This window comes from Entelurus aequoreus, linkage group LG07, assembly GCF_033978785.1.
Source record: "Entelurus aequoreus isolate RoL-2023_Sb linkage group LG07, RoL_Eaeq_v1.1, whole genome shotgun sequence".
NCBI lineage: Eukaryota > Metazoa > Chordata > Actinopteri > Syngnathiformes > Syngnathidae > Entelurus > Entelurus aequoreus.
Window position 1 is genome coordinate 75769026 of NC_084737.1, and position 16145 is coordinate 75785170.

General features: G+C 40.3%; 1 protein-coding gene across 3 annotated transcripts in view; it reads left to right on the top strand.

Annotated features, from left to right (window-relative positions):
• cep104 (centrosomal protein 104) overlaps positions 1–16145 on the top strand; it is a 93813-nt gene that overhangs the window by 69305 nt on the left and 8363 nt on the right. For 2 of the 3 annotated variants that reach the window (XM_062054499.1, XM_062054498.1), the window contains exons 20-21: positions 2098–2165; positions 9596–9683. In XM_062054499.1, coding sequence (XP_061910483.1) covers positions 2098–2165; positions 9596–9683 — 156 coding nt within the window. The remainder of the gene's footprint in view (positions 1–2097; positions 2166–9595; positions 9684–16145) is intronic. The other variant, XM_062054500.1, reaches the window with a different exon arrangement.

Sequence of the window (16145 nt, forward strand, 5' to 3'; positions counted from 1 at the left end):
TCTGTCATAATGTTTTAGCGTTCAATCAGACATTATTGTGTGGTTTTGTATTAGTGTTCCTCAAAATAGATATACCGGCCCCCAGACACATTTTTTTCTGTAAATTTGGCCCGAGTCAAAATATTTGCCCACGCCTGAGCTAGACCCTTTAGTATTTTATACGTAAGTAGTAAAACCTTAAAGTCGCATCTTAAAGGCCTACTGAAAGCCACTACTACCGACCACACAGTCTGATAGTTTATATATCAATGATGAAATCTTAACATTGCAACACATGCCAATACGGCCGGGTTAACTTATAAAGTGCAATTTTAAATTTCCCGCTAAACTTCCGGTTGAAAACGTCTATGTATGATGACGTATGCGCGTGACGTCAATCGTTGAAACGGAAGTATGCGGACACATTGAATCCTATACAAAAAAACTCTGTTTTCATCTTTAAATTCCACAGTATTCTGGACATCTGTGTTGGTGAATCTTTTGCAATTTGTTTAATGAACAATGAAGACTGCAAAGAAGAAAGTTGTAGGTGGGATCGGCGTATTAGCGGCGGACTACAGCAACACAACCAGGAGGACTTTGAGGTGGATAGCAGACGCTAGCCGCCGAACCACCTTAACTTCCTCCGTCTCCGGGCCGCCGACCGCATATGTGATCGGGTGAAGTCCTTCGTCGCATAGTCGATCGCTGGAACGCAGGTGAGCACGGGTGTTGATGAGCAGATGAGGGCTGGCTGGCGTAGGTGGATAGCTAATGTTTTTAGCATAGCTCTGTGAGGTCCGGTTGCTAAGTTAGCTTCAATGGCGTCGTTAGCAACAGCATTGTTAACCTTCGCCAGGCTGGAAAGTATTAACCGTGTAGTTACATTTCCATGGTTTAATAGTATTGTTGATTTTCTATCTATCCTTCCAGTCGAGGGGTTTATTTCTTTTGTTTCTATATGCAGTTAAGCACGATGCTATCACGTTAGCTCCGTAGCTTAAGTGTTTTGCCGATGTATTGTCATGGAGATAAGTCACTGTGAATGTCCATTTCGTGTTCTCGACTCTCATTTTCAAGAGAATATAGTATCCGAGGTGGTTTAAAATACAAATCCGTGATCCACAATAGAAAAAGGAGAGAGTGTGGAATCCAATGAGCCCTTGTACCTAAGTTACGGTCAGAGCGAAAAAAGATATGTCTTGCACTGCACTCTAGTCCTTCACTCTAACGTTCCTCATCCACAAATCTTTCATCTTCGCTCAAATTAATGGGGTAATTGTCGCTTTCTCGGTCCGAATTGCTGTAGCTGCATTGTAAACAATGGGGAAACGTGAGGAGCCTTTCAACTGTTGACGTCACGCTACTTCCGGTACAGGCAAGGCTTTTTTTTTTATCAGCGACCAAAAGTTGCAACTTTATCGTCGATGTTCTCTACTAAATCCTTTCAGCAAAATATGGCAATATCGCGAAATGATCAAGTATGACACATAGAATGGATCTGCTATCCCCGTTTAAATAAAAAAAAATTCATTTCAGTAGGCCTTTAATAGCACAGGAAGCCAGTGCAGGTGAGCCAGTGTAGGCGTAATATGATCAAACTTTATTGTTAATGTCACGATCATTGAACAACTTTATGACTTTGATTCTAGTGAGTTGATTGTGATCATAAAGATACAGGAAAACTATTTCAGGGAAAGAACATGTTTTCATGGCTGAATACAACAATTAAGACAGCTTGACAGAGAGATGTGCTGCACTAGTGTCTCTAAACAAGATGTTCCTGTATTTTAACTGTAAAATGCTTATGTTCCCATTTGCATCTCTACTAACCAAAAGAATGACATTGAAAGGCTAACCGTTGATCTGAAGCACTAACCATATGTCTGCATTAATAATTGACAAGTGCAAGTATTTTGTATTGCTGTCAAAACCTAAATTTGTTTGCCTTTATTCTTTAACACAATGTATTAATAGAGATCTATTGCTGGAACAATGCCTATTGTTAAGATGCCTGCCTTTCACATCCCATTTTGCATTTCCTCCTCACTGTTTTAGGAACGGACTCTTTACCCGTTAAAGTAGCTTAAAGGTGTCACGTTTCCTTTTTTTTTTCAGCCCCCATCTCAGGTCAAAGCTTCAGCCACTGCCCTTTGTGTCACAACAACTTCCCGCCAGGAGAAGAGGTACAATTCTTGACATGAACCAACCGTGACAACACAGGCCCTTTAAAATTAAAGTGACTTTAGGAGTGTGGGGGTCCTAATTGAGTCCTTCAAATATTGCCCTGTGGCGTATATTCTTTTATTCAGCAAAAATAAACAAAACACTGAAGATATTTAGAAGTGTTGTAATGAACAACAAAATACTTTTCCATTTGACCCTCAACACAAGAACTAAAGAGCGTGTAATGTGAGAGTAGAAGAGCAAACAGGTGTGTAGGCCAAACACTGCTATTGTCCACCTTTGAAAGACTTCAAAAGAGGAAATGGTCTGTGTTCTTCAAGGTCTTGCTTCATTCTTTTTCTAAAGTGCTTCTGCCGTCTTGAAATTGTTAGGACACGCAAAAACGCAAATAGGACCCAACATCAGGGAACGAAGGCTTAATAGTGTGGAGGTAAACTCATAGGAGGCTCCCAAAAAAATGAAATTTGGAGACATGAGGCAAGTCATACCAAAGACTATAAAAATGGGACCCATAACCTCCCTGCTTGGCACTCAGCAACAAAGGGTGGGAGTTGGGGGTTAAATCACCAAAATGATTCCCGGGCGCGGCGCCGCTGCTGCCCACTGCTCCCCAAGGGGATGGGACAAATGCAGAGGACAAATTTCACCACATCTAGTGAGTGTGTGACAATCATTGGTACTTTAATCTTTAACTTAGACTGCGGGCCAAAGTGGCTAAAATCGTATTTTTTTTCAACTTTATTTTTTCTAGCTGGCGGTTTACACGGCAAGTGAAATGTGATCTTTATCAGACTCCAGTGTAAACGCGCAGAGGCCCCAATGTGGCCTCGACGTCACTTGCAAGCGCAGTTCGATAAAGTGAAAACAAAGGAAGTTGACCTGCTTCAGTAAATAAACAAGAAAGTCGCTGATTGATTGATTGATTGATTGATTGAAACTGTTATTAGTAGATTGCACAGTACAGTACATATTCTGTACAATTGACCACTAAATGGTAACACCCCAATAAGTTTTTCAACTTGTTTAAGTCGGGGTCCACGCTACTACTACAAAATAAAATAAAAGTTGCCACTATAGATATAGCTGCCACACCTTAATATGAGTGTTTTTTACATGAAAATAAATTTAAGTAATATAATGTATGAATGGATATATATAGTGTAATATATTTGGGGCGGTATAGCTCGGTTGGTAGAGTGGCCGTGCCAGCAACTTGAGGGTTCCAGGTAGAGCTGTCCGATAATATCGGCAGGCCGATAAATGCTTTAAAATGTAATATCGGAAATTATCGATATTGTTTTTTTGATTATCGGTATCGTTTTTGTTTTGTTTTTTATTAAATCAACGTAAAAAACACAAGATACACTTACAATTAGTGCACCAACCCAAAAAACCTCCCTCCCCCATTTACACTCATTCACACAAAAGGGTTGTTTCTTTCTGTTATTAATATTCTGGTTCCTACATTATATATCAATACAGTCTGCAAGGGATACAGTCCGTAAGCACACATGATTGTGCGTGCTGCTGGTCCACTAATAGTACTAACCTTTAACAGTTAATTTTACTCATTTTCATTCATTACTAGTTTGTATGTAACTGTTTTTATACTGTTTTACTTTCTTTTTTATTCAAGAAAATGTTTTTAATTTATCTATCTTATTTTATTAATTTTTTTAAAAAAGGACCTTATCTTCACCATACCTGGTTGTCCAAATTAGGCATAATAATGTGTTAATTCCACGACTGTATATATCAGTATCGGTTGATATCGGTATCGGTAATTAAGAATTAGACAATATCGGAATATCGGATATCGGCAAAAAGCCATTATCGGACATCCCTAGTTCCAGGTTCGATCCCCGCTTCCGCAATCCTAGTCACTGCCGTTGTGTCTTTGGGCAAGACACTTTACCCACCTTTTCCCAGTGCCACCCACACTGGTTTGAAAATGTAACATACCGTACATATTGGGTTTCACAATGTAAAGCGCTTTGAGTCACTAGAGAAAAGCGCTATATAAATATAATTCACTTCACACTTCATATTCGGGAAGGTTCTAATTTTTTTATGGCTGTTAGGTAATGGAAGCACAGACATCAGCGTGGAGCAAAGCTAACTTTATTTTTCAACTCACATGTAAGCAAATGCGCCTGTGACAGTCTCTCGCTGTCGTGCGGGTTCCAAGAACCACAAAGGAATGACATTCTGGCGAGCAGGTTTAGACTTCTTTATTTTTCAATAACTAAAGTCTTGTCGGGTTGTTTTTCAGCCTTGCCGTTCGCTGCTCGCTCTTCCGCTCCGGCTTTTCAGCTTTGTGCGTCGTTGCCTTCCGCTCTCGCTCGGCATCCGCTTCTCTCTGGCTCTTTCTCTTCACTCCGCCTCTCTCCCCGACGTTTACGGCTGCCGCCCTTTTACACAGTTCGAGAGGATTACTTAATTGTGCCCAGCTGGGCGATCAACGCACCTGATAATAATTGCGGCTTCGATCCCGGCGCGCCCCGCCTCGCTTCTTGCTCGCCGTCCCCGCCTCCTCGCCGCCATCTTGGAGTGTGCCCTGCCTCGCTGTCGGACTACCAAAGCGTCAATTCTGGTCTTTCAACAATTGCTACTTCTTCTGAATCAAAATATATCTTCATATATTACATACAGCCTATTATTTGTGCACTATTGACTAGTGATGCACTGAAAATTTGGCCGTCGTATGTGACTTGTTCGCTGACGAAAAAGTAACATACGGGTCGCATTGCATTTTTGACTTAAGTCACATTTGAAAAGATCAGATTCCAATGGGATTTGGACTTCTTCCTGATGTGGCCTGAATCTGATGCAAAAAGATCAGATTTGAAGGACTTTGGAGCGTGACGACTGGCAAAAAAAATCAGATATGTGTCACTTGAGAGAAAAAAAATCTGATTTGGTGTGCAGTGTAAACCGGGTTAATCAAACTTTATTCAAATAGCCTTTAATACAAGTGCCTCAAAGGCATGGTGTCAAACTCAAGGCTCGGGGGCTAGATGTGGCCCACCACTTCATTTTATTTGGCACTCGAAATCCTGGAAATAATATGTATCAATAAAGTACTGTAACCTTTCTTACTAGATGTATTCTTTCTTTCTATTTTGGGAGAAAAAGTATCTAATCGCAAATTATGTTAACTTAAATATTGTTTAATTATGCAAAACTATATCATCAAACATTTAAAAAATCAATCCTAATAATAATGATTTCAAAGCAAGTTATCCATCAAATTGTGCAATGTAAAAGTAGCAATAGATTTCATGGGAAAATTTTGAAATTGACTGTGTTTTTTACAGCATTTTTCTGTAAATGGAAAAAACTGTACTTTTTTTACTGGAATAAACTCTGGGGCCATTTTGGCAGTACACCGGAAAATCTACAGTTGATTTGCGCTAAAAAATAAAAAATAAAAATAAAACTGGCAGCTCAGATGCCAAAATTTTACTGGAAAATGTAATTTTTTTTTTATTTACAGTAAAAAAACAAATGTAAATTTTACAGTCAAATTCTGGAAACTGAGCTGCCTTTTTTACCACAAAAACAGCAGTACTGTTTTTCCATTTACAGTAATACACACTAAATTTTGAGGTGAAATTATTGCAATTTACCATATTTTTTTTACATTTTAGTGTTTTAAAAATCTACTAATAAAATGTATAGGAAAATTGTGTAATAATAGTATTCACTGTTAAAAGCGGCTCTTAGTGAAAACGACTTCTACACCTCTGCTCTAAGGTCTCACGACATACCCTGATCTAAACCCACATCCAGGCAAGGAAAAACTAAAAAAAAAACCAGATTGGGGAAAAGGGGAAACCTTAACAAAGGATTGCAGATGTAGGGTTCACCCTTTGATATACATAACAGGACCCCTTGAAACTCGAATTAATGGACACATTAAAAGAGTCAAACTATTTTCATCACCGGTGGTTGGCTGCCTTTAATATCAAAAGAGACATTTTTCCCACTTCCGTAAAAGAAAAATAGTCTGTATCGGCAAAACATAACGCAGCTTTTAAAAATGTCATCATTTGTTGATTGGACCTGTTCGAAGAACAGAATACAAAGAAGTGTAGTGTGCATGTGTAGGTCTACTTTAAGACAAATTAAGGCTCTTCAGAATAAGTGCGTTGAGTGGTTGTTTTGAAAATGTCTTTTAACGTTACATTTTTTGTTGTTTTCTAAATTCTCACCACATTTATTAAGCACACAGGTAAGCCAGCGTCATTGGCATTAAACTACATTTTTTTCCAGAGATTTTTCTGTGTCGGGATGTATTCATCGTTTTTTTACCTTAAGAGTTGCACAATTAAGAAGCGAGGTCTCACTCATTGCATCACACACACCCCAACTCCCTTTTTCCTTTCCTTGCCTTCCTCATGCTCACCCAATCGCCATTCTGGACTCAGCTTGTACACATTCACAGCCTTACCTACAGTGGGGAAATTATACAATCATTTTTTTAAGCGTTTTGAAGGCAGCCACAACAAGGCCGCTTAAGAGGGTTGCCGACCCCCTAATAGCTGCAATTTTTCATGCAAGTTTAATGTACGCTGGCATTTTGAAAACGTGTGAGAAATGTGCCGAGAAATGTAAAAATAGACACTAATCGTTGCATTTTGTCTGATAGTTTTATAGGCTTTTGTGCACATTTAATATATTCTCCTTAACATTTTATTTGAACAGCAAATTGTATGACTTCACAGACTTTTGAGGGTCCAATGTTATCGGCTAATACATACATAATACATACCTTAATCTACTAAAATCTAAATATCACACCATGTGTAAACTATAAAAGTGTGTGTACTATTAGTGGGCATGTTGCTGGTGATCTATTAGGACTGTGGGCACAATTATTAACAAGTGCAAAAGTGGTGCAGACCGCCCTATTTAAATGAGGATTTTGCGTGTACTCGCAGCTGTGCCCAAGGACACACTCATTTTCTTCTATATTCATGACATCATATGCTCCAACGGTCCAACCTGTGTTGTAATGGTGTATCGGAATGATCCAGAAATGCATGAAAAAATGTATGAAACTGCTCGTTGCAAGAAGTTTTTCATATAGGTGATACTGTATATTAATAACATATCTCTTATATGAAAAAAACATGACGCCCCCCCCCAAAAATCATGTCAGCAAACAGCAACAATAATCAATGGAATTCGGTCCTTAAATCATCCAGCAGTTATACAATTATAAAATGATATTGCTGAATTTATAATGTCTATTACTTTTATTTAACATGCATGTTAGGCTAATTGGAGACTCTAAATTGTCCATACGTGTAAATACAAACCCCGTTTCCATATGAGTTGGGAAATTGTGTAAATATAAACGGAATACAATGATTTGCAAATCATTTTCAACCCATATTCAATTGAATGCACTACAAAGACAACATATTTGATGTTCAAACTCTTTTTGCAAATAATAATTAACTTAGAATTTCATGGCTGCAACATGTGCCAAAGTAGTTGGGAAAGGGCATGTTCACCACTGTGTTACATGGCCTTTCCTTTTAACAACACTCAGTAAACGTTTGGGAACTGAGGAGACACATTTTTTAAGCTTCTCAGGCGGAATTCTTTCCCATTCTTGCTTGATGTACAGCTTAAGTTGTTCAACAGTCCGGGGGTCTCCCTTGTGCTATTTTAGGCTTCATAATGCGCCACACATTTTCAATGGGAGACAGGTCTGGACTACAGGCAGGCCAGTCTAGTACCCGCATTCTTTTACTATGAAGCCACGTTGATGTAACACGTGGCTTGGCATTGTCTTGCTGAAATAAGCAGGGGCGTCCATGATAACGTTGCTTGGATGGCAACATATGTTGCTCCAAAACCTGTATGTACCTTTCAGCATTAATGGCGCCTTTACAGATGTGTAAGTTACCCATGTCTTGGGCACTAATACACCCCCATACCATCACAGATGCTGGCTTTTCAACTTTGCCTCTATAACAATCCGGATGGTTCTTTTCCTCTTTGGTCCGGAGGACACGACGTCCACAGTTTCCAAAAACTATTTGAAATGTGGACTCGTCAGACCACAGAACACTTTTCCACTTTGTATCAGTCCATCTTAGATGAGCTCAGGCCCAGCGAAGCCGACAGCGTTTCTGGGTGTTGTTGATAAACGGTTTTCGCCTTGCATAGGAGAGTTTTAACTTGCACTTACAGATGTAGCGACCAACTGTAGTTACTGACAGTGGGTTTCTGAAGAGTCCTGAGCCCATGTGGTGATATCCTTTACACACTGATGTCGCTTGTTGATGCAGTACAGCCTGAGGGATGGAAGGTCACGGGCTTAGCTGCTTACGTGCAGTGATTTCTCCAGATTCTCTGAACCCTTTGATGATATTACGGAGCGTAGATGGTGAAATCCCTAAATTCCTTGCAATAGCTGGTTGAGAAAGGTTTTTCTTAAACTGTTCAACAATTTGCTCACGCATTTGTTGACAAAGTGGTGACCCTCGCCCCATCCTTGTTTGTGAATGACTGAGCATTTCATGGAATCTACTTTTATACCCAATCATGGCACCCACCTGTTCCCAATTTGCCTGTTCACCTGTGGGATGTTCCAAATAAGTGTTTGATGAGCATTCCTCAACTTTATCAGTATTTATTGCCACCTTTCCCAACTTCTTTGTCATGTGTTGCTGGCATCAAATTGTAGAGTTAATGATAATTTGCACAAAAAAAAAATGTTTACCAGTTTCAACATCAAATATGTTGTCTTTGCAGCATATTCAATTGAATATGGGTTGAAAATGATTTGCAAATCATTGTATTCCGTTGATATTTACATCTAACACAATTTCCCAACTCATATGGAAACGGGGTTTGTATGAGTGTGAATGCTTGTTTTGTCTATATGTGTCCTTTTATTGACAGGTAACCATTACAGGGTTTACCCAGCGTCTTGCCCAAAGTCAGCTTGCATAGGCTCCAGACGAGTCAAGACCCTGAACAGAATTAGTGGAAGAAAGTCAATCATGATTTTTTTTGTACTACAAGCAGTCTTGTCGTTATTCAACATGTGATTTGTGATTGCCTATGAGCTTTAATGATGGATTGCAATGCAATGTTCTACACAAGAAAACATAACAGAAAGAGATTATGTGTAAATGCACTGGGACTTCATTCAGTATTACAACATGACATGCTGCTTTCTAATGCAAACACACCCTTTAAAATTGCAGAGAAAAAAACAAAAAACACATTTCCAGAAAGTTGCACCGTGAATGCAGATTGCCATGAAAGGCCTTAGTGTTGTAGAGGAATGGAGGGCGGCCATTCCGCCAGTTGACTGCGCCTACAGCCCATCCATCGCGGCTGTCCGGTTGAAGGAGCTTCCAGTGCAGGAACAGACTTCACTGAGCTGCTTTTGTACCTGTTGCAGGCCTGGAAGGCTCACCTCACGGGGAGGGAGGGCTGCAAACAAAACTCGCGCAGGACTGCGGTGTCCCAGAGAACCCAACCAGTACAAGGTGATGCATTCATATCCCCCCCCCCCCCCCCTTCCCTGCTTGTCCACACATAGTTTAGCACAACACCATGTTTTCACACTTTTCCTACCATAGTGTAGTATGGATTTGCATCTTAATCTTAAATGTTTAAATTGCAGTTTTCATTACAGACGTTACATCCGCCATATCTAGTGTAAACATTTAGTTGCACTGATAGCTCTTATCTTTAAGATCACATTGCTCCACTCAACACTGGGATTATCTGGATGCCAGTTCCACTTTCTCCAACAGAATTACACTGTATCACTTTATGGGTGACCTTTTTTCAACCATTTTCCTGTCCCTATCACAATTCGAGATAAGATTTATGGCTCTATGAAAGGAGCCGGTCCTTGAAGGGCCGTTCCGTTCAAAGAGCCATTCAAAAGACTGTCTCGTTGTCATGTTACTTTTTTAGAAGTTTTTCAAAAGTTACTCGGAAAATAATCACTGACAGAAGTCATGAAATAAGGCATGAAGTTATTAGGAGCTGAATAATTGAGATTTTCACCAATTCATGCTGTAAATTGTAAATACTGTATTAATATTATAAATATTCTCAAGGCATTCAATCAATCGCGACTGGACTGTTTGGTTTGTTTCAGAAGACGTTTCACTTCTCATCCATGCTGAAAGATTTAGGGCCTGATTTATTACTAAAATCAAAATGCCTTGCGCTAAAAGGCGTGTACAATCTTTAAAATAGCATGTACTATTAGTGGGCGTGTTGCGTGCGATTTACAAAGTGGCAATTGAAAAGTGGTGCCGACAGCCTGATTTCAATTAGGATTTTGCGTGTACTACAGGAAGGTTGCATATTAGACTTAGACAAACTTTATTGCTCCACAAGGGAAATTGTTCCACACACTAGCTCAGTTACAAAGGATGGAAAGGATAATGCAGGTATAAAGTAGACTAAAAATGTACCGTAGCAATATAAAATATAACATGTAATATTTACATATTAAATATACAGTATCTGATATATACTGATATATTACTATATGATATCATATTATATTTTTATATAATATACACCACCGTTCAAAAGTTTGGGTGTCACATTGAAATGTCCTTATTTTCAATTAAACTGGTCTTAACTTTAAAGAATACACTCTATACTTTGCTAATGTGGTTAATGACTATTTTAGCTGCAAATGTCTGGTTTTGGTGCAATATCTACATAGGTGTATAAAGGCCTATTTCCAGCAACTATCACTCCAGTGTTCTAATGGTACAATGTGTTTGCTCATTGGCTCAGAAGGCTAGTTGATGATTAGAAAACCCTTGTGCAATCATGTTCACACATCTGAAAACAGTTTAGCTCGTTACAGAAGCTACAAAACTGACCTTCCTTTGAGCAGATTGAGTTTCTGGAGCATCACATTTGTGGGTCAATTAAACGCTCAAAATGGCCAGAAAAAGAGAACTTTCATCTGAAACTCGACAGTCTATTCTTGTTCTTAGAAATGAAGGCTATTCCACAAAATTGTTTGGGTGACCCCAAACTTTGAACGGTAGTGTATACAACATATAACAAATCCCAATTACCATGTAGAATATTGCGGTATATGTAACAGCTGCAGCAAACAAAAGGGCAGCATAAGATACAGAGTAGCTGCAGCAGAAAATATACATTATAAACAAATAATATGATGTCACATCCGTTTTTTTTTCTTCGGGACTTAATTCACACAATGGTCAAGCAACTTAGGCAGCACGGTGGCACAGGGGTTAGTGCATGTGCCTCACAATACGAAGGTCCTGACTGAGGGCAGTCATAACTTGCGACGTGGCTCTCAAAGAAAACAAGTCTGACACATCTGCTCGAGACTCTTACTAATCAAATTATTTCTTCTTAATTGCTGCTTACTATGTGCTGTAACACACTTCCATATACTCTTCTAAAAGTTGACTAAGCACTTAGTTATTGTGTTATTTCAAGCTACTTTAGGGGCTAGCTTTGCAATTAGCTTGCCTGCTCCTGCTTGCGCTTTCTTTTTGTCTAACATGTTTTTCCTTGTCCTCCAGTCCTCCAGTGATAATGCTACTTGTCAGAAATGTAGTCTGTTTGCTGCAATTGACGATTATTGACTTTAGGGAACGGCTCCGTACCGCTGCTTTGTGGCAGCTATTTCTTCCAGTAGGTGGACTGAGCATCGAAAATACTAATCGACGTCTAAAAAATTGGAAGGTTTCCAGAAGAATCAGATGTAAATGTAAGGCTTGACTAGTTGTCCTGCCACAATTCTTTCCTCTTCTATTGCACAGAACCATACTGGTTGATCAACTGGCCTGATAGCAAGAACTTGCAATAGACAATGCCATCATGTTGGAGGCTGCGAGAAATGTCAACGACCCTGGAACTTTTCTGACACACCTCCTACATTTAAAGGCGTACTGAAATGAATTTGTTTTATTTAAATGGGGATAGCAGATCTATTCTGTGTCATACTTGGTCATTTCGCGATATTGCCATATTTTTGCTGAAAGGATTTAGTAGAGAACAACGACGATAAAGATCACAACTTTTGGTATCTGACCAAAAAAAGCCTTGCCCCTACCGGAAGTAGCGTGACGTAGTCAGTTGTACATTTCCGCAAAGTTCCCTATAGTTTACAGTGATGGCGGCCAGAAGTGAGAGCGATTCGGACCGAGAAAGCGACGATTTCCCCATTAATTTGAGCGAGGATGAAAGATTTGTGAATGAGGAAAGTGCAAGTGAAGGACTAGTGGGGAGTGGAAGCGATTCAGATAGGGAAGATGCTGTGAGAATTCAGCTGGGAATGACTACAACAGTAAATAAAACACAAGACATATATATACTCTATTAGCCACAACACAACAGGCTTATATTTAATATGCCACAAATGAATCCCGCATAAAAACACCTAGGTGTTTGTTATGCTAGTTCCTAGCTCCTAGCTACTAGCTCCCGTCCATATAACCCGCCAATACAATTCAAACACCTGCACAACACACACACTCACTCAGCCCAAAGGACCGTTCACCTAACCCAAGGTTCATAAAGCTTATATATTTAACCAAAGTTACGTACGTGACACGCACTTACGGGCAAGCGATCAAATGTTTGGAAGCGCAGCTGCGTACTTACGGTACCGCGTCTACGTCTGTGTATCCAAATCAAAGTAATCCTGGTAAGAGTCTGTTGTCCCAGTTCTCTACAGGCGTATGTGTATCGAAGTCAAAGTCCTCCTGGTAAGAGTCCCTGTTGTCCGAGTTCTTCGATCTTGACTGCATCTTTCGGGAATGTAAACAATGAAACACCGGCTGTGTTGTGTTGCTGACTTCCCTCGCAAAATACTCCGCTTCGCACCGACAACTTTCTTCTTTGCTTGCTCAGCTTCTTTCTCCATAATGCAATGAACAAATTGCAACAGATTCACCAACACAGATGTCCAGAATACTGTGGAATAATGAGATGAAAACAGAGCTATTTTGTATTGGCTTTAATGGGGGAGCCATACCTCTGTTTCAGTGGCTACGTCACGCGCATACATCATCATCCAAAGGAGTTTTCAACCGGAAGTTTAGCCGGAAATTTAAAATTGCACTTTGTAAGTTTACCCGGCCGTATTGGCATGTGTTGCAATGTTAAGATTTCATCATTGATATATAAACTATCAGACTGCGTGGTCGGTAGTAGTGGCTTTCAGTAGGCCTTTAAATACAATATTTGGCGCCTCTTCTTCCTTGATGATTGTCAAAATAGTCGCGACTGTCAACAGCCTAATATAGACTGACCCAGGAACCATTTTGGGAAGTATTGAAATTACATCCTTAAAGCGGTTGTTCCTCAGGCAGTGTGGTCTTCATTTCCCCTCAGTAATAAAACATGTGGTTAGTTGCTTCTTGGCTTACGCTTAAAAAACAAGTTAATTCAGACAAGTAGGAATAGCAAGGTAAGGTATGTTAAAGGCCTACTGAAAGCCACTACTACCGACCACGCAGTCTGATAGTTTATATATCAATGATGAAATCTTAACATTGCAACACATGCCAATACGGCCGGGTTAACTTGTAAAGCGAAATTTTAAATTTCCCGCTAAACTTCCGGTTGGAAACGTCTTTGGATGATGCATATGCGCGTGACGTCAAGACGGCAACGGAAGTATTCGTACCCAATGTGTCACCATACAAACTGCTCTGTTTTCATCGAACAATTCCACAGTATTCTGGACATCTGTGTTGGTGAATCCTTTGCAATTTGTTTAATGGACAATGGAGATTGCAAAGAAGAAAGTTGTAGGTGGGATCGGTGTATTAGCGGCTGGCTGTAGCAACACAACAAGGAGTACTTACTTGGATAGCAGACGCGCTAGCCGATGCTAGCCGCCAACGCATCTGTGATTGGGTGAAGTCCTTCGTCGCGCCGTCGATCGCTGGAACGCAGGTGAGCACGGGTGTTGATGAGCAGATGAGGGCTGGCTGGCGTAGGTGGAGCGCTAATGTTTTTAATCATAGCTCTGTGAAGTCCGGTTGCTAAGTTGCTAAGTTAGCTTCAGCATCGTTAGCAACAGCATTGTTAAGCTTTGCCAGGCTGAGAATTATTAACCGTGTAGTTACATGTCCATTGTTTAATAGTATTGTTGATCTTCTGTCTATCCTTCCAGTCAGGGATTTATTTATTTTGTTTCTATCTGCATTGGAGCCAGATGCTATCACGTTAGCTCAGTAGCTAAAGAGCTTCGCTGATGTATTGTCGTGGAGATAAAAGTCACTGTGAATGTCCATTTCGCGTTCTCGACTCTCATTTTGAAGAGGATATAGTATCCGAGGTGGTTTTAAAATACAAATCTGTGATCCACAATAGAAAAAGGAGAGTGTGTGGAATCCAATGAGACCTTGTACCTAAGTTACGGTCAGAGCGAAAAAAGATAAACCCTGCACTGCCTCTCTAGTTCTTCACTCTAACGTTCTCATCCACGGAATCTTTCATCCTCGCTCAAATTAATGGGGTAATCGTCGCTTTCTCGGTCCGAATCTCTCTCGCTCCATTGTAAACAACGGGGAATTGTGAGGAATCCTACCTCCTGTGACGTCACGCTACTTCCGGTATAGGCAAGGCTTTTTTTTATCAGCGACCAAAAGTTGCGAACTTTATCGTCGTCGTTCTATACTAAATCCTTTCAGCAAAAATATGGCAATATCGCGAAATGATCAAGTATGACACATAGAATGGATCTGCTATCCCCGTTTAAATAAAAAAAAATCATTTCAGTAGGCCTTTAAACACACATGGAATAAAAATTCTAAAACAAAATAACCATCACTATATATACATATAAATTACTTACAATTGTGTGTCTGGTTTAACATTCGGACCAAATGGAGTTCCATATCAGCTGTACAAAAATTCCCCAAATGTGTTACGCTTCTGTGGAGGCAGATGAAGGTGATGTAGACGAAGCAAACCATCCAAAAGTGTGGCGCAGAGCTGGGGGAGCGTTAATCCCCAAGGAAAAAGATGCCTCAAACATTGATCTATTCCGGCAGATCAAACGTTAAAGGGAAGGTCTTCTTTAGCATCGTTGCTAAAAGGATGACAACGTACCTGAAGCAAAACAGCTTGATTGATACATCCGTGCAGAAAGCTTGAATACCTGGTTTCTCAGGCTGCTTGGAGCATACAAGCATGATATGGCACCAAATCCAATCTGCCAAGAGGGAAGGAAAAGACCTGCACGTCTTATTCCTACACCTAGCCAATGCTTTCGGATCTGTCCCTCATTCTCTCATCTGGACAGCGTTCAACTTCTTCCACATCCCAAATACCATCACAAACCTGGTGAAATACTACTTGCGTGATCTGCAATTCTTTGTCAAAACAACAGAATACACAACATCGTGGCAATCTCTGGAAGTGGGAATAATGAGTGGATGTACCATCTCCCCTCGAGCCTTCACCATGGCAATGGAAGTGATAATTCGAGCTTCCAAATGGGTTGTGGGTGGAGAACGTCTGAGAGGGGCACAGCGTCTACCTCCCATCCGCGCCTACGTGGACGACATGACCACCTTGACCTCAACCGTTGCATGCACGAAACATGTGCTGGGAAAGCTTCATGCCAACATTACATGGGCACAGATGAAGTTTAAACCCAGCAAGTCCAGGAGCATATCAATCGTCAATTGGAAATTCACGGACCAGAGGTTCTACATCGAGGATACTCCCATTCCGTGGTGTCAGAGCTGCCAGTCAAGAGTCTAGGGCGACTGTACAACGCAAGTCTCAAAGTCTCGGACCAGAGCGATCAGTATATGTATATATATGTGTGTATATATATATACGGTATATATATATATCAGGGGTCACCAACCTTTTTGAAACCAAGAGCTACTTTTTGGGTACTAATTAATGCGAAGGGCTACCAGTTTGATACACACTTAAATAAATTGCCAGAAATAGCCAATTTGCTCAAT